At 34.1% G+C, this 19213-nt stretch overlaps 1 protein-coding gene across 1 annotated transcript in view; it reads right to left on the bottom strand.

The window, feature by feature from the left end:
* Positions 1-19213, bottom strand: part of STK33 (serine/threonine kinase 33) — a 253978-nt gene that overhangs the window by 109582 nt on the left and 125183 nt on the right. Inside the window, 6 exon segments of the mRNA XM_079105738.1 lie at positions 2304-2442; positions 7299-7403; positions 9935-10017; positions 10020-10047; positions 12672-12785; positions 13581-13965. Of these exon segments, the coding sequence (XP_078961864.1) occupies positions 2304-2442; positions 7299-7403; positions 9935-10017; positions 10020-10047; positions 12672-12785; positions 13581-13802 (691 nt within the window). The 5' untranslated portion in view covers positions 13803-13965.

Below are 19213 nucleotides of genomic sequence, written 5' to 3'. Positions count from 1 at the left end.
TCATGTAAAAAATGCTTCCTTTGCAAATAATGAATTCAGTTCATATCCATAATGATCATTTCTCTGGATTTAAAAGTTAAGGTATAATTACTGGAAAAATGGAACTGAATGAGCCCTGGACTGGTAATTATTTCTAGTCATTTATATTTTCCTTACCCAATTCCCAGATTTTGTTTTTGGAATTTGTATTGTTTGGAATTTGTATTGTTTGCTGTTCCTTTGCTAGTGTCTTTTCTTACATAAGTACCACACAGTTTTAATTAATATATCCTTATGATCTATTTTGATCCTTGGCAAGGCAAGACTCCCTGCTTCTTCCATCGTTGTTCTTTTTCATTGTTGACTGTCTATTCTCACCTGTTTTAGAATACTCTAATCAAGTTCTATGAAAACTGCTGTTAAGATTTAGTTTGGAATTATACTGAAGTTATAGCTTAAGAGGAGAGGATTGGCATGAACACAATATTAAGGCTTTGCAAAAAACGGGTTCCCTCTGTCTGGAAAATCCTTCCTTTTTTGCCTGAGTTTGTATTCCTAGATTGAATATTATTTCCTCTGAATTCCTTTCTTTCAAAATCCAAATGATACACTTTCACTCGTGTGTTTCTTGCACTTTATATGGTTCTCCATTAGAGAAATTATCATATTTGATCACAAATTGTTTTCTACACTCAATCTCTCACCAGCCTGAATTCCTGGAGGGGAAGGGGCCTTATCTGTTAATCTTTGTAACTCTAAGACCAGTAACAGTGCAATGGATGCTCAAGAAAAATCTGCTCAAGGAACCTGAGGTTCTAGTACCTGCTTCTGCCCACCAAAACCATGTCACTGCACCTTGTGAGAATAAGATTTTTTTTCTCATCTGTAAGATGAGCCAGTTCTAAAGTCATGGTAATCCAAACTAACCATGAAGAAGAAAAAAGGTGCATAAGCAAAGCAGCAGGTGTAACATCAAAGAATAGTAAGCCAAAAAATAATTAGAATAATCTTTAAATGTAGTTTTTAAAGTACTTGTTTAACTACTCTAAATTGTCCATAGGGTGGATAAATGGTATTATGTATTTGTCAAAACCCACAGAATGTACAACACAACAGCGAATCCTAATGTGAACTATGGACTTTGGGTGATAGTGATGTGTCAATGTGGGTTCATCAATTTTAATAACTGTACCACTCTGGTATGGGATTTTTATAGTTGGAGAATGCCTTTTATATGTGAGAGCAAGGAGTATAAGGGAAATCTCTACCTTTTACTCAATTTTGGTGTGAACCTAAAATTCCTTTAACAATAAGTTTGAAACTACAAAAAAAGTCTAGAACATTTTTAATATTATTAATATATAAATTTTTAGGAAATTTCATCTTTAACATTGGTTTTTCTACTTTTAATAATATTGGCTGCTTTTCAAGTCATTGAATAGAAATGTTCCTGGGGCTTGGGGCATGGCTCAGTGGTAAAGTGCTTGCTTAGCACACACAAGCTCTGGGTTTAATCCCCAGCACTATTAAAAAGAACAGTTATCTCACTCCTCGGTTTATACCCAAAGGACTTAATAGCATACTATAGTAACATAGCCATATTGATGTTTTTAGCAGCTCAATTCACAATAGCTAGATTGTGGAACCAACCTAGATGCCCTTCAACAGGTGAATGGATAAAGAAACTGTGTATATATACACAATGGAATATTACTCAGTCATAAAGAAGAATAATATTATGTCATTTGCAAATAAATGGATGGAATGGAGAATATCATGCTAAGTGAAATAAGCCAATCCCAAAAAACCAAAGGTCAAATGTTTTCCCTGATAAGTGGATGATAATATATAATGGGGGTGGGGGGTAGGGAATGAGAGAAGAATGGAGGAACTTTAGATGATGTAGAGGGAAATGAGAAGGTGGGGGTATGAGAAATGGTGGAATGAGACAGACATCATTACCCTATGTACATGTGTGATTACACAAATGGTATGAATCTACATCGTGTACAACTATAGAAATGAAATGATGTACCCCATTTGTGTACAATGAATCAAAATGCAGTCTGTAAAATTTTTTTAAAATAATTTTAAAAAGAACAAAGAAATGTTCATAACTACTTCCTTGTCTGTGTAAAATGTGATTGTGTACCTGTTTTATTTCTAATTAAAATATATCTATACATAAAAGGGAAAACTATAAATTAACAAATAAATCTTCTATCTTACCAAGTGTTATTAATGTGACTGTAATTACAATTACCCTTAAACAAAAGTGATATCTGCATTTATGGAGTCAATGAATTGGATTATCCTCTTCTTACCCTTATTATGAAGATAAGCTATAGCTGATGCAAGACTTTGAATGATCCACCTTGTCTCATTCTCTGAGAAATGCCCTTTCCTATCCAGAATTTCTTTGAGTTCTCCATCCTCACAAAGCTCCATCACAAGGTACATTTTCTGACATTATGTATTTAAAAGAGAGAGCAAGAGAGAGAGCAAATTATATAGCTGGGTATCTTTAAAATGTTATATATTGTATTATATGATTATAATCTCAATCATTATTAATTCATTCAAAATAATCTTATCTATTATGTACAGGATACCATACTGGATACTAGAGGAACATGAGACATAGTATTTACCCCCAAGAAGTTCCAAATTTAGTTACAATTACAGAATCATGGGTAAGTGCTAATGGCCCAAAATGTGATAAGGTTATGGAGGAAAGATAGTTCTTCTCTGCCTAAAGAATACTCACAGGAGGACTGGGGTTGTAGCTCAGTGGCAGAACACTTGTCTGGCATGCATGAGACACTGGGTTTGAGCCTTAGCACCACATAAAAAATAAATAAAAGGCATGCTGTCTATCTACAACTACAAGAAAAATTAAAAAAAAAAAAAAAAAGGAATGCTTACAGGAGAGACATTAAAGTCAGGTCTGGGTGTTTGAATAGGAATTTATGGGTAGAAAATGTCAGGGAAGATCAGGCAGAGTACATGGTATAGATTCAAAACACCATTAGCTATTAAAAGAGCAACAAATACTTCAGCATTAATAGCATTAGAAGCTTGGTAAGGTGAAGAAGAAAGGAGTGGAAAGATATAAAGCTGAAAGAACAGGTTGCTGCCAATTGGTAAAGTCTTGGATATCATCCTCAAGAGCATGGATTTTTTTTCCCCAAATGAACAAGTAACTGAATATTTTTAAGTTAGTGTCTTGGAAGGGGGAATGTTATATGATATTATCAATTTTGTATTTCCAAATGAGCACTCTAGCAGAAGTGTAACATCAGGGATCAGCAAAAATTTTCTGTAGAGGCCAAACCCAGGACTAAATATTATAGGCTTTGCAGGCCAGTCCCTTTCTTAACTACTCAGCTCTGCTGTTGTAGCATGAAAGCAGCCACAGACAATACAAAAATGACTTTATTTATGGGTTGGAAATTTGAGTTTCATATAATTTTCACAAGCCTTATAATTGTTTTGCATTTTTTCAATAATTTGAAAATGTAGAAAACTTAGCTTACAAAACATAAGAAAATGCAGCAGACCAGCATGGACTTCTGTTTATAGTGGGTTGATATGAGGAACAGACTACAAACAATAAGGAGGAGGAAAAAAAGATGTGAAAAACACCTAGGAGGAAGAAACAGTGGGACTCAATGACTAATTGGGTGTGAGCAGTAAGGAGGTATAGATGAAATGCCTCTTCCATACTTGCTGTTTCTTTTAAGGCATATTAAGATCTCTTCAGATATTCTAACAGTCAAGTCATCTATTGAATCAAAACAATTCACAATCAACCAAAATGCAAGTCTTTTTCATATGGATTGCTATCAGACACAGACTACCTTCCACGTCTCCATTCTAACCTCTGCTGCTAGATTTCTGTTATTCTTGAGATTTGAGGGTCTGTGGCTAGGGTTGAAGCTCAGTGGTAGAGCACTTGCCTGGCACAAATGGAGCACTGGGTTCAATCCTCAGCACTACATAAAAATAAATAAATAAAATAAAGGCATTGAATCCATCTATAACTAAAAAGTTTTTTTGAAAAAGATTTGGGGATCTGATTCTGTTCTAGTCACTGCTAATGCAACTTCAGTGTTCAACCAGTAAGCATTAAAGCAGGAAGAGAAGGTTAACAGCCCTTGCTTCTTACAGCCACAATTCTGATTCACTGAACTTCAGACTGCTTTGAGATATTTTTATTAGTACACAAAAGGAAAGTTGTATTAATAGTGGGTACAATATTAACTGATTTCAATTTTAAAATGCAATTTGATCAAAGTTATATCAGTAAAATTTATAAAAACAAGTCTTTTTATAATCATTAGAAATAATTGGGTAGATCTAGAGAACATTTAGATTCATGATAAACTAGTATACTCAGACTGGATGATCAGTAGTAATACAACCAATATGAGAACCATTTCTTTAAAATGGCTTCAGTAGTTTCATTTCATTTTGCTGCATATGGATACCCAGTTTTCCCAGCACTGTTTGTTAAAGAGGCTATCTTTTCTCCAATGTATGTTTTTGGTGCCTTTATCTATTATGAGTTAACTGTAATTATGTGGGTTTGTCTCTGTGTCTTCTATTTAGTACCATTGATCTACGTCTATTTTGGTGCCAATACCACGCCCATTTTTGTTACTATAGCTCTGTAGTATAGTTTAAGGTCTGGTATTGTGATGCCTCCTGCTTCACTCTTCTTGCTAAGGATTGCCTGGGCTATTCTGGGTCTCTTATTTTTCCAGATGAATTTCATGATTGTTTTTTCTAGTTCTATGAAGAATGTCATTGGGATTTTAATAGGAATTGCATTATATCTGTATAACAGTTTTGGTAGTATGGCCATTTTGACAATATTAATTCTGCCTATCCAAGAACATGTAAGATCTTTCCATCTTCTATGGTACTCTTTTAATTTCTTTCTTTTGTGTTCTGTAATTTTCATTGTAGAGGTCTTTTACCTCTTTCGTTAGATTGATTTCCAAGTTTTTTTTTTTTTTTGAGGCTATTGTAAATGGAGTAATTTTCCTAATTTCTCTTTTAGAGATTCATCACTGTTATATATAATTATATCAAAATTAATCCTATTGTCATGTGTAACTAAAAAGAACCAATAAAAAATACAAATAATACCTGGTGAAGATATTGGGGAACAGGACATTTATATATTGCTGGTGGGATGGCAAATTATTATAATCACTTTGGAAATCACTATAGAGATTCCTCAAAAAGCTAGAAATGGAACCACCATATGACCCAGCTATCCCACTCCATGTGATTTATCCAAAAAAACTAAAATCAGCATACAGGTACATTAATGCTTATAGCCAAGTTCTAGAACCTGTCTAGGTGCTCTTCAACAGACAAATGGACAAGGAAAATTGGTATATATACTCAATGGAGTTTTTCATAAATTATGAAATTTAATCATTTGCTGGTAAATGGATGGAACTGAAGAACATCATGCTAAGTGAAATAAGCAGGACTTAAAAAGTCAAGGGTCAAAAATTTTTTCTCATATGCAAAAGTTAAAGAAACAGAAAAAATGGGGACTGCATGAAAACTGAAGGGAGTCCAACAGAGTAGAGGAAGGGGATCAAGAGGGAGGGAGAAGGGGAGAGCATGGGGAAGTAAAGGGTAACAAAATCTACCAAATTATGCCATGTCAGTGTATGAATAAACCCCAGTGGATTATATGTATACATATATATATGTACATATATAGAATACATATACATATTCTCTCATACAAATTCTGTCTATATAATATATATGCATTCTCTATATTCTCTATATATTCTATCATATATATAATGCACTAATTAAAACACTAATAATAATGGGAGGGAGATGAGAAGAGTAGAGCAAGCAGATTGGGGGAAGGAAAGGGAAGATACTAGGGAATGAGACTGATCAAATTATGCTATGTGCATGTATGAATATGACATAATAAAGTCCACTATATGTACAATTATAATGCATTAATTTAAAAAGAGAAAAGGTAAAAAATTACAAAGAAAACAAAAACAATAAGAATTTGAAAAAAAGAATATAAAAATATGCAATGTCCAAAAAGGTAAAATTCACAATATTGGCCTGGCATCCAACCAAAAATTAATAGGTATACAAAGCCTGAAAATATAACCCATAATGAAGGGAAAAAAATATCAGTCAATTAAAACTGATCTAGAAATGATATATGATAAAATTAGTAGCAAGAGGACATTAAAATAGTTATTATGACTTTAAGAAGGAAGAAAGGTTGGGTATGTTAAGTAGACACATGAAATATACATACATACACACACACACACACACGCGTACACTCAAATTTCTACTGGACGAGATTAATAGCACACATAAAGATTTCGAAGAAGAGATTACTGAATATGAAGACACAGCAATATAAATTACACAAAATGAAATATGGACAGAAAAATGTTGGAAAAATGAATAGAAGACCTTTAGAGACTGTGAAAGAAAATAAAAATCAATAACTAACATTTAATGTCAGATATTTCATATACATTTTTCCATTTAATCCTTCAACATATAAATGAAATCATCACTAGTATTAAATCCATTTTACAGATGAGCAAATGAAGTTCAGAGAAGTTGAGTGCCTTAGTCATGGTTTCATGGCTAGTATGTGGTAGAATCAGGATTCAAATGCACAGGAAATCTGATCTTGGAATCTACATGACTAACCACTATATCATAGTACTTCCAAGTCAAGAAACACCAAGTCCACAGCCTTTAAAAGAATCTAGGGGCAAAATGGAAAATAAGCCAGGCTTCTGAACAACTCTAACAAAACACGCAGGCATTAAAGAGAAAAATGATAACATCAAGGAAAGAAAAAGGATAAAACACATTGAAATGATACAGATGATGAAATGTTTTCTGCATGCCAAATATACTATGCCAATCTGATTATAAAGCTAATGTTTCAAAATTGTGACAATATTTCAAGAGACTCTAATGGAAAGACTAAGAAGCAGAGCTAAAGGAATGCTGTAATCACTATTTGGTTGAGTATGAAGTTGTTCTAATTTTAAACATTTGTTTCCAACATGCCACCCAGAAACATATTACTAAAGACATCAATCTAATTCATCAGGACACCTAATTATACAATCAATAATAAAAGTCCTCCAGAACATTCTCATCAATCTCCAGTGTCAGACTCATGCCAAGGACATGAGCAACTGTGCTTCAAAGGGATTCCTGCAGAATGAAATGATATTCATTTTGCACTAATAACAACTTTCAAAATGTAGCACCTGATAGAACTTTACCTTAGGTGTCTCAAATACTTGTTCCAGGTGTATGATGTGTTTATGATTTACACTTTTTAGGATATTCACCTCCCGTTCAAGTAACTTCACAGCAGAGCTTCCAGCCTTAATCAATGAAAAAACACAGATTTCACATCTGAATGTCACTCTCACATTCCTCAATATAAAATTACTTTTACCTACATTACTTGAGAAATTTCCTTTTCAAATGCTATCACTCAGCTTATCCCATGATCAGACTAAATTATTAAATTATGCTCTTCTTTCCTTTATCCAATTTCAAATTATATTTGATTTGGCCTCAAACTATATCTATCTCTTGAACTGTTTTAGTTACAAGATGGCATCTGTTCCCTCACAAAATTATTCTAATTTTTTAGTATACTTTCTTGATATTTTCCTCAAAATCATATTGACCTTTTGATGTTAGTGTAATAAAAGCAAAATCTTCTAGGGATTACCAATTGGAGATTTTTTTTTATAACAAAATGTTTTTCTTTTGTTTTGTTTTTATTTAACTTATGTATATCAACGGAAATATATATATTTCCTGGAATCCCACCTGGTATCCCAGCTACTTAGGAGGCTGAGGCAGGAAGACTGCAAGTTTGAAACCAGTCTGGGCAACTTAGTGAGACCGTGTCTCGAAATTTTAAAAATAAAATGGTTATAGTTCAGTGGTAGAGCACCTCTAGATCCAGTCCTAGTACCAAAAGAAAAAACATAGGCAGTGAGATTCTGCATTCAACTATGGATTATGTTTCTTCCTGATCCCCTGGTTAACCAAAAGAGAGAGAGAGGAGAGAGAAGAGAGAGAGGAGGAGGAGAGAGAGAGAGAGAGAGAGAGGAGAGAGAGAGAGAGAGAGAGAGAACACCTTTCTTTCAGACCAACCTAATTCCTACAGCTAACATTTACCATGCCTGATAGCAAAAGGTAAAAGCAGGAACACTCCAGGGAGCACAAGAACTTCATTTAGCATGTAGGTAACTAACTATGTACAACGTCATCTAAGAAACTCCAGGAGCTTTCTCCACCCTCGCCACCACACCCACCCCCAAATCATCCACCCTACTGATAATTGCCATTATTTGAAGATAAACACTATCTTCCTCTATGGGTCTTATTTCCACTTAAAAATGTCCTTGAAAGAACAAATTTAAAAATGTCCTTGAAAGGGATAATAAAGGACCTACTCCTTCACCCACCACCAAACCCCACACTTTGGGAGAGTATATAAGTAGTTCTTAAAGGAAAGGGACTGATCACAAAGCATATCTTATCTAATTTAAAATTTTAACTAAAGGTATACCTGCTTCCAATCAATTTCACTTTTCAACCTATACCATCTTGGGCTGAATAGGATACTGGACACCCCCTCCTACTATGTATACCCCACCCATATAGGATGAAAGCACATTTTAAGGTTAACCCCTAGAGGGTCAAGAGAAATAGGACTATAAAAAGTGAATTCTTGTCTAGCCTAGATATGAAAAGTTAACATAATTTCTCCTAACAGTCATCTCAGTTCTGTTCCTATCTCTCTACCCAATGGCTTGACCTGTGCATAATGTGATGGTTTTGTTCAAGTATATGTTATAATTTTAGCTTATAGAATTTTATTGTAATACCCTAGTTTCCCATAAACTCTCAACATCAACATATATGTGAAAGATTAATTCCTAAAGTTGCAAGTAGGTATCTTGTCTATACAGCCCTAAAACTGGACTCCTAATCTACCTGACACCAAAAGAAAAATGGAAATAACACCCTGGGTAGCATTCTGGGTTGCTTCCTAGAGCCTTAAAAAATTCTAAAGATTTCTAGAAAGGCTCTTAATTGCTTTATTAATCTTATTAAAATTGATATGTTACCTTATTGGACATTAGGGAGAAATTTGCTACAGTTTATTTTATAGAATATATAAACTTGCCATTTAATTTTATAAAATTAATATTTATAATTACAGATCCAAGGAGAAAACACTATAATGTTGGGGTTTTTTCCAGGCATAGAAATTATTTCCAGTTGATAAAAAGATCAGGTGTAAAGTATAAGGTGTTAGACTCCACTTCAAAGAGAAGCTCTGTTGTTCACTCCAAGAGGGAATGCAATGAGAAATATGGATACAAGTGACAGTGTATTAGACAATTGTGGGGCAAAGTGGTCCGAATTGAAAGAGTAGGTAGGATGAATAAACAAAATTCTTTAGCTAACAATGAGAAATTAGGGAATCAAATGGAAAAGGTCAGGAGAAAAGAATAACAGAACAACACAGGGGAAGATCAGGACTTACTTCTAGTTAAGACATCTCCAGCCCACAGTCCTATGCCTATGCTAATGTACACCAGCCCTTACCTTCAACTCATTCTGGTAAAAATTTACCTATTTGGTTATACTGATTGTGTTAATCCTTTCATTTGCTTTTTCCAAACAGCACTTGTCTACTTGAGCTCAAGAACTAGTCGCTTCCCAGGAATCGAGAGAAATGCCCACACTTCTCCAACAGATCTCAGCTCAGGCCCTGGCCCTCAGGCTCAGAGACAGCTTGTGTTAGTGTGAAAAGCTGTACTGTCCACACCAACCCATACCACACTGCCTATATCACACTCAATGTGAGGCTGCTAACAAGCCCTACCTTTTCTTTATTCACTTTTTTAATTGCCCACTTAGTTTCTGTTTCCTTGTCTGTAGCTTCAACGACCAGTCCAAAGCTCCCTGTCCCAGTATTCTTCCAAAGGTATAGAAATCCTGGAGACAAAATAAGAGTCCTTTTGTCTTTCTCTGCCATTCATCAGGTATTTAAAATGAACACAAATACTGACAGATATCCACTCAAGGTAAGAGAGATTATATTACAGGGTAAGATCAAAGAGATAAAAATTTAAAAAAGCAAAAAAAAAAAAAAAAGAGATGACACTACATATTTGCTTCAATACTAATAAAAATATCTTAATTAACAAAAAATGAGTTTTGATGAATTGTACTAAATATCCCCTTTGGAGGGAAACTATAAAAATCCTAATGGTGAACTGTAGAAAAGCTCAAAAATGTAAAATGAATTTCTTTAAAACTATAATACTAATGAAATATCTTCATAATTATTAATGAAGTATCTTCATAAGAAAAAAGAGAAATGGAATAGTAATACATATATGCATTTGCATGTATATATATAAATACACATAAGTATTACAGTCACCAAAAAAATTATCCCAAAGCTCAGAACTATACTACAAAACCAATATATACACCCATTGAAGAACTGCTTTCTTATTTAATACATAATGTTATATTTTTTCCTTATCTTATTAGGTATATTCTTACTGTTTTATCCATTTGTTTTAGAAAAGCAATATGTGATGGAAATTTGAATAAAATTAGCATTGAGGAGAATATAAATCTACAATTCCACCATTCAGAACAAGAATCTTTCGCTTATCATTTAACAGGTAAATTAGCTGCTCCTATTCCTCACTGCTTACACTCCTTTCTTACTCTTATAAAAGAAATGCCCAATGACTTACTCACCTCCTTTACAGAGGGCTTCCCTGCCTAACTCTAAAAAATGGTGACTGTTCCTTTGTTTTTATTCCCTTCAGCAGGTATATATTAGTCCTCAAACACTATTTTTTACTGTTACGCTTATTTTGGCATTTGGTTTTTTCCAAGATGGAACAGAAGCTCCATAAAGAGCTGTTTCTGTTATATCCATTAAAAGACTAGTTCCTCCCTCTTCCCAATACCACGTAATAGTGGCATATTGAGACTCAAAGTCAGAAAACTCAGATAATTAAAAATAAAACAAAGTATATTTATTATTATTATGTTACATATAACTCCCCACATATATATGTAATGTAAATGAAATCTCAATTAAACATAGTCATTTACCCTTTTTTCCACAGAAATAATTTCTTCATAACTATGTCCCAATTTTGTCTTGTCCTTTAAAATATATCAACCTTAATTTTCTCTTTAAATATATAGAACCACAATCTGAATACAGTATTTAGTACTGTTTAAGTGGATTTTTTAAAAATGAGGAGAGAACAGTGTTTTATAATTTAGTTTTCTTCAACTGCTCTGATAGTGTTACATACCAGTTAAAATAAGGAGAAAATGACTTCTTGTATGTAATAATTTTAAGAGGATGCTGTTAAAATGATATTTTAAATCTATTTTATTGACAAAGAAGAAGTCTGTGATACAGCAGAATGTGGAAACCACATACTTACAATCCCTTTATGAACACGTGGGTATGATAAGGCACTTACATGGTGTGTGGATAGATGTCATCTAAATATTAAGAGTGGTTATGGGTAGTAGACTTGCAGATGATTTTAACTTCATTCTTATTACTCTTTGAAATGATAAAAATATTTATAGTGAGTCTGTCCATGCTATGGGGGAAAGAAGCTTGAACTTCAATTATACAAATTAAGATTATTTCTTTAAAATGGGCATATACTTGAAATATTTCATAATTTAAAACAGTTTTTTTAAAGAAAAATAGCATATAACTGATACATGCATAGAAAAAAACTAAAGATAGTAAATTAGATTGGCTTGTAACTGTGTGATGATTTTTATTTTCTTCACTTTTTATCTGAATGTTCATAATCTTTCACAGTGAACATATATAAGAGCTTCAAAAGCTCTTATAGCTAAATTTAAAACAGTAAATCTGTAGGCTTTGTAAAGTACAGAATTTTATTTAAACAGAGGAAGTTTAAACTTTTCATGTCAAAATTTCCTAGGAAGTTTTCCTGATCACACCAGATAAATTGCCAAATATCTCCTAATACAAGTTTTAAAAATTATTTAACATTAGTGAAATTCTTCTTGTAATTATTCTTGTTATAGTTTCTTTAATCTTGTGTTAAAGGGACACAATTTAATTTTTAATGGCTCTAATATTTAATTCATATTCTTATATAACAATCAGAATCCTGGAAGAATAATACTGGTATTGATCCAATCTGGGATAGATTACAAGGGAAACTGTGGCCTCCCTACCAATCACCAAGGAGTTGAACAGCTAAACTATCAAAGTCATTTGGCCTCTACAACTTCAAGGGGTCCACATACACACTATTATTTTTAGAGACAGCCAAGAGTCTTACACCAAAATATTCTCCTTTTGTCTAGTAAAAATGCCCTCTTCTTTAAAGTCCATTTTGTCCTCCATGAGCAGGAAATAGTCTGCACTTTCTTGAGTACAAACTTTGACATACTTGGAAATGGAAATTTTCCTCCTTTATTTACTTCCTTTCCTCAGAAGCTGATTTTTAAATCATGTTTTGCCATTAGCCACTGGCTCAGAAGCAACCTGCAAGTCCCTAGAAGCTCCATTCCACTTGCTTCCTGTATACCTCAATAGAAGCTCCATCCTCCATCCTTATGTGAGGAACTTTTCCTTCTGAAATATTGCCCCGGCTCCACTGTTGTTGACATGCTTTTCTTTCTACATTTGAGGTTCTTGAGGCCTAGGACCAAAAATGAATTTTGAAAAATAATTTTAAGATATAATATTCTTATTGATAAAGAACTCTAATTTAAATAATCCAATATGCTCTGAATTAAGATAACAGTATTAACTCACTCAAAGACACCTATGTGGCAATAACTATACCATAATTCAAGTAGCAAATAATAATTGACAGGGAAAATGTGAAACAGGTTCAACTTTGAGGAGTGAGAATCTAACTTTTAATTAAACTTAATTGCTCTGTCTCAAAAACTGTACTATATCAACTACAATCTTTTATACTGCCTCTTCTCTATGTAGATAAATATAGCCAAATTAGTTCAACTGGGTATCTATAGATTGTTTGTAACTAATGAAAACTGATTTTGTGAAGTATATTTGAAATTCCAGCTAGACAACCAGACATTTTCTTGAATAATAAAGCCATAACCACACTTTTAAATACAATCATAAATCTCATTCTGCATCAGTGGAAGAAAACATTCAAAAATTCAGATTTAATTCAACTTAAAAAAATCAATCCTTATAACCTATTTGTTTGAAGGACTGGAGAAACATTGCTAATTCTTCTGAATCCTGAGAAATAATTAATTTTGGCATTGCTTGAGAACATCATAAAATATATAATAAGCAACTTTGCTCACCTCTTCTGTAAGAAATGTTTCTTTAATGGTTAAGAAAGCAATGAATTACCCGACAAGGGTGGCTCATGTGGAAGGATTTTTTGCTTAGGGATATGCGATTAAGACTGGGATGTTAACTTGCAATAAGATGTAGAATGTTCGATATTTACCAAATCTTTCCCAGAAGATTCTCTGCTGATACTTTTTTCTTTTTTTCTCTCTGTTGAAAGTAAAACTTCTGAACTAGCAATACTTGATGTCTGTGACATTTCTACCACCAAAACTGGAGAACAGTTTGATGTACAAGAACATAATCTGAGTCCATTATTCTGAGAAGTAGATGAACAGTGGGGGCATTGTCTGGATATTTTATTCAAGTCACTATCAGCCATTTGTTTAACTCTGCAACAAAAATAACTTGAAAGACGTTTCCGCTTTTTCAGGAAGAGAGAATAGACCAAAAAGGATATGGTAGGTTGATGGTGAAAACTGCAACTTCCAATTGGTAAGGTCCTTCGGTTAGTGATGCACTAGACTTATATTCACACATGAGATCTGCAGAAAGAAAAAAAAATCATTTAGGAAATTCCTATCCCATAATCCTCCTAGAGATCACTGAAAAACTAGCAAACAGAACCAAAAGCATCCTCACAGACATGAAAATTTAATGTTTACGACAAAACTGGGACACAAGGATGCTGAAAAACATGGTCTAAAACAGTGTTTTATCAAACTGTAGTAATGAGTTATAAAATCAATTTGTTGGACTGATATCAATTTTTGCAAATGAAGTACAATAGAACAGATAATATCAGAGTATTTTGCATAGATCCTTGGTAAATTCTGTGGGATTTTAAGTTATACAAATACATTATAGAATGTGTGTGTGTACATACTTGGTCAAGGTATAAATATTTCTTTTTTTATTTATTTTTTTTAATTTATTTTTATTGTAAACAAATGGGATACATGTTGTTTCTCTTTGTACATGGAGTAACAGCATACCATTTGCATATTCATAAATTTACATAGAGTAAAGATGTTTGATTCATTCCATTATTTTTTTCCTTCCCCCCCAACCCTCCCACATCTCTTTTCCCTCTATACAGTCCCTCCTTCCTCCATTCTTGTCCCACTCCCACCCCCCATTAAATGTCATCATCCGCTTATCAGTGAGATCATTTCTCTTTTGGATTTTTGAGATTGGTTTATCTCACTTAACATGATATTCTCCAATTTCATCCATTTGCCTGCAAATGCCATAATTTTATTATTCTTTATAGCTGAGTAATATTCCATTGTATATATATACCACAGTTTCTTTATCCATTCATCAATTGAAGGGCATCTAGGTTGGTTCCATAGTCTGGCTATTGTGAATTGAGCCGCTATGAACATTGATGTGGCTGTATCTCTGTAGTGTGCTGATTTTAAGTCCTTGGGGTATAGGCAAAGGAGTGGGATAGGTGGGTCAAATGGTAGGTCCATTCCAAGTTTTCTAAGGAATCTCCACACTGCTTTCCAGATTGGCTGCACTAATTTGCAGCCCCACCAGCAATGTATGAGTGTGCCTTTTTCCCCACATCCTCGCCAACACCTATTGTTGCTTGTGTTCTTGATAATCGCCATTCTAATTAGGGTGAGATGGAATCTTAGTGTAGTTTTGATTTGCATTTCTCTTATTACTAAAGATGGGGAAAATTTTTTCATATATCTGTTGATTGCTTGTACATCTTCTTCTGTGAAGTGTCTGTTCATATCCTTAGCCCATTTGTTGATTGGGTTATTTGTATTCTTGGTGTAGAGTTTTTTGAGTTCTTTATATATTCTGGAAATTAGTGCTCTATCTGAAGTATGAGAGGCAAAGAAATTCTCCCACTCTGTAGGCTCTCTCTTCACATTGCTGATAGTTTCCTTTGCTGAGAGAAAGCTATTTAGTTTGAATCTATCCCAGTTATTGATTCTTGCTTTTATTTCTTGTGCTATGGGAATCCTGTTAAGGAAGTCTGATCCTAAGCCAATAAGGTGAAGATTTGGACCTACTTTTTCTTCTATAAGATGCAGGGTCTGTGGTCTGATTTCAAGGTCCTTGATCCATTGTGAGTTGAGTTTTGTGCAGGGTGAGAGATAGGGGTTTAGTTTCATTCTGTTGCATACGGATTTCCAGTTTTCCCAGCACTATTTGTTGAAGAGGCTATCTTTTCTCCATTGCATATTTTTGGCACCTTTGATTAGTATTAGAAAATTTCATTTATTTGGGTTTGTGTCCATGTCCTCTATTCTGTACCATTGATCTACCTGTCTATTTTGGTGCCAATATCATGCTGTTTTTGTTACTATTGCTTTGTAGTAGAGTTGAAGTTCTGGTATTGCGATACCCCCTGTTCCACTCTTCCTGCTAAGGATTGCTTTAGCTATTCTGGGTTTCTTATTCTTCCAGATGAATTTCATGATTGCTTGCTCTATTTCTATGAGGTAGGTCATTGGGATTTTAATTGGAATTGCATTGAATCTCTATAGCACTTTTGGTAGTATGGCCATTTTGACAATATTAATTCTGCCTATCCAAGAACATGGGAGATCTTTCCATCTTCTAAGGTCTTCCTTAATTTCTTTCTTTAGTGTTTTGTAGTTTTCATTGTAGAGATCTTTTACCTCTTTGGTTAGATTGATACCCAAGTATTTTATTTTTTTTTGAGGCTATTGCAAATGGAGTTGTTTTCCTCATTTCCCTTTCAGCTGTTTCATCGCTTGCGTATAAAAATGCTGTAGATTTATGCGTGTTGATTTTATAACCTGCTATTTTGCTGAATTCATTGATGAGGTCTAGAAGTTTTCTGGAGGAGGTTTTTGGATCCTCTAAATATAGAATCATGTCATCGCAAATAGTGACAGCTTAAGTTCCTCTTTTCCTATTCGTATCCCTTTAATTTCCTTAGTCTGCCTAATTGCTCTGGCTAGAGTTTCGAGGACAATGTTGAATAGAAGTGGTGAAAGAGGACATCCCTGTCTTGTTCCCATTTTTTAAAGGGAATGGTTTCGGTTTTTCTCCATTAAGAATGATGTTGGCCATGGGCTTAGCATAAATAGCCTTTACAATGTTCAGGTATGTTCCTACTATCCCTATATTTTCTAGTGTTTTCAGCATGAAGGGGTGTTGTATATTGTCAAATGCTTTTTCTGCATCAATTGAAATAACCATATGATTCTTATCCTTAAGTCTATTGACATGATGGATTATGTTTATTGATTTACGGATGTTAAAACATCCGTGCATTCCAGAAATGAACCCCACTTGATTGTGGTGCACAATTTTCTTAATATGTTTTTGAATACGGTTTGCCAATATTTTGTTAAGGATCTTAGCATCTATATTCATCAAGGATATTGGTCTAAAATTTTCTTTCCTTGATGTGTCTTTTCCTGGTTTGGGTATGAGGGTGATATTAGCTTCATAGAATGAGTTCGGTCGGGTTCCCTCCTTTTCTATTTCCTGGAATACTTTGAGAAGTATTGGAATGAGTTCTTCTTTGAAGGTCTTGTAGAACTCGGCTGAGAATCCATCTGGTCCTGGGCTTTTCTTGGATGGTAGATTTTTAATGGCTTCTTCTATTTCACTGCTTGATATTGATCTGTTTAAATCGTGTATGTCTTCCTGGTTCAGTTTGGGAGGAGCATATGTCTCTAGAAATTTGTCAATGTCTTCGGTACTTTCTATTTTGTTGGAATACAGATTTTCAAAGTAGCTTTTCATTATGTTCTGTATCTCAGTGGTGTCTGTTGTGATATTTCCTTTTGCATCATGTATTTTAGTAATTTGAGTCTTCTCTCTCCTTCTCTTTGTTAGTGTGGCTAAGGGTTTATCTATTTTGTTTACTTTCTCAAAGAACCAACTTTTTGTTATGTCAATTTTTTGAATAGTTTCTTTTGTTTCAATTTCATTGATTTCAGCTCTGATTTTAATTATTTCCTGTATTCTACTACTTTTGCTGTTATTCTGTTCTTCTTTTTCTAGGACTTTGAGCTGTAATGTTCGGTCATTTAATTGTTGACTTTTCATTCTTTTCTGGAATGCACTCCATGCAATGAATTTTCCTCTTAGTACCGCTTTCATAGTGTCCCAGAGATTTTGATATGTTGTATCATCATTCTCATTGACCTCTAAGAATTTTTTAATCTCCTTCCTGATGTTTTTTGTTATCCATGTTTCATTCAATAGCATAATAGTCTCCAAGTGTTGGAGTAATTTCCTTTTTTTACTTTGTCATTGATTTCTACTCTCAGTCCATTATGATCTGATAGGACACAAGGCAGTATCTCTATTTTTTTTGCATTTCCTAAGGGCTGCTTTGTGGCATAACATATGGTCTATTTTCGAGAAGGTTCCATGTGCTGCTGAGAAGAAAGTGTATCTGCTCATTGATGGATGGAATATTCTATATATGTCTATTAAGTCTAGGTTATTGATTGTGTTATTGAGTTCTATGGTTTCTTTGGTTGGATTTTGTTTGGAAGATCTATCTAGTGGTGACAGCGGTGCGTTAAAGTCACCCAGAATTATTGTGTTGTGGTCTATGTGATTCTTGAAATTGAGAAGGATTTGTTTGATGTACAGGGATGCACCATTGTTTGGGGCATAAATATTTACTATCAATATGTCTTCCTGATTTATGGTTCCCTTAAGCAGTATGAAATGTCCTTCTTTATCCCTTCTGACTAACTTTGGCTTGAAGTCCACTTTATCTGATGGAAGGATGGAAGCCCCCGCTTTTTTACTGAGTCCATGTGCGTGGTAGGTTTTTTCCCATCCTTTCACCTTTAGTCTGTGGATGTCTTTTTCTATGAGATGAGTCTCTTGCAGGCAGCATATTGTTGGGTCTTTCTTTTTAATCCATTCTGCCAGTCTGTCTTTTGATTGATGAGTTTAGGCCATTAATGTTCAGGGTTATTATTGAGAAATGATTTGTATTCCCAGTCATTTGGCTTACTTTTGGTTTTAAGTTGGCTTGGTTTCTCCTTTGAGTGCTTTTTCTCTAAGGTACTTCCTCCCTTTGCTGACCTACATTGTTGTTTTTCATTTCCTCCTCATGAAATATTTTGTTGAGAACATTCTGTAGTGCAGGCTTCCTATTTGTAAATTCTTTTAACTTTTGTTTATCACGGAAGGATTTGATTTCATCTTCAAATCTGAAGGTTAGTTTTGCTGGGTATAGGATTCTTGGTTGGCAACCATGTTCTTTCAGAGCTTGAAATATGTTGGTCCAGGCCCTTCTAGCTTTTAGAGTCTGGGTTGAGAAGTCAGCTGCTATCCGTATTGGTCTCCCCCTGTATGTAATCTGATGGTTTTCTCTTGCGGCCTTCAAAATCCTATCTTTATTTTGAATGTTAGGCGTTTTCATTATAATGTGCCTTGGTGTGGATCTGTTGTGATTCTGTGCATTTGGTGTTCTGTAAGCTCTTGTATTTGATTTTCCATTTCATTCTTCAGGTTTGGGAAATTTTCTGATATTATTTCATTGAATACGTTGTTCATTCCTTTGGTTTGTATCTCTGTGCCTTCCTCAATCCCAATAATTCTTAAATTTGGTCTTTTCATGATGTCCCATGGTTCTTGGAGATTCTGTTCATGATTTCTTACCATCTTCTCTGTTTGGGTGACTTTATTTTCAAGATTAAATATTTTGTCTTCATTGTCTGAGGTTCTGTCTTCCAAGTGGTCTAGTCTGTTGGTGATGCTTTCCATTGAGTTTTTTATTTGGTTTATTGTCTCCTTCATTTCAAGGATTTCTGTTTGTTTTTTTTT

The sequence above is a fragment of the Sciurus vulgaris genome (assembly GCF_902686455.1).
Source record: "Sciurus vulgaris genome assembly, chromosome: 11".
In the NCBI taxonomy this organism is placed as follows: Eukaryota; Metazoa; Chordata; class Mammalia; order Rodentia; family Sciuridae; genus Sciurus; species Sciurus vulgaris.
The sequence above is the reverse complement of the archived record's forward strand: the minus strand, read 5'-3'. Positions and strand labels throughout refer to the sequence as shown.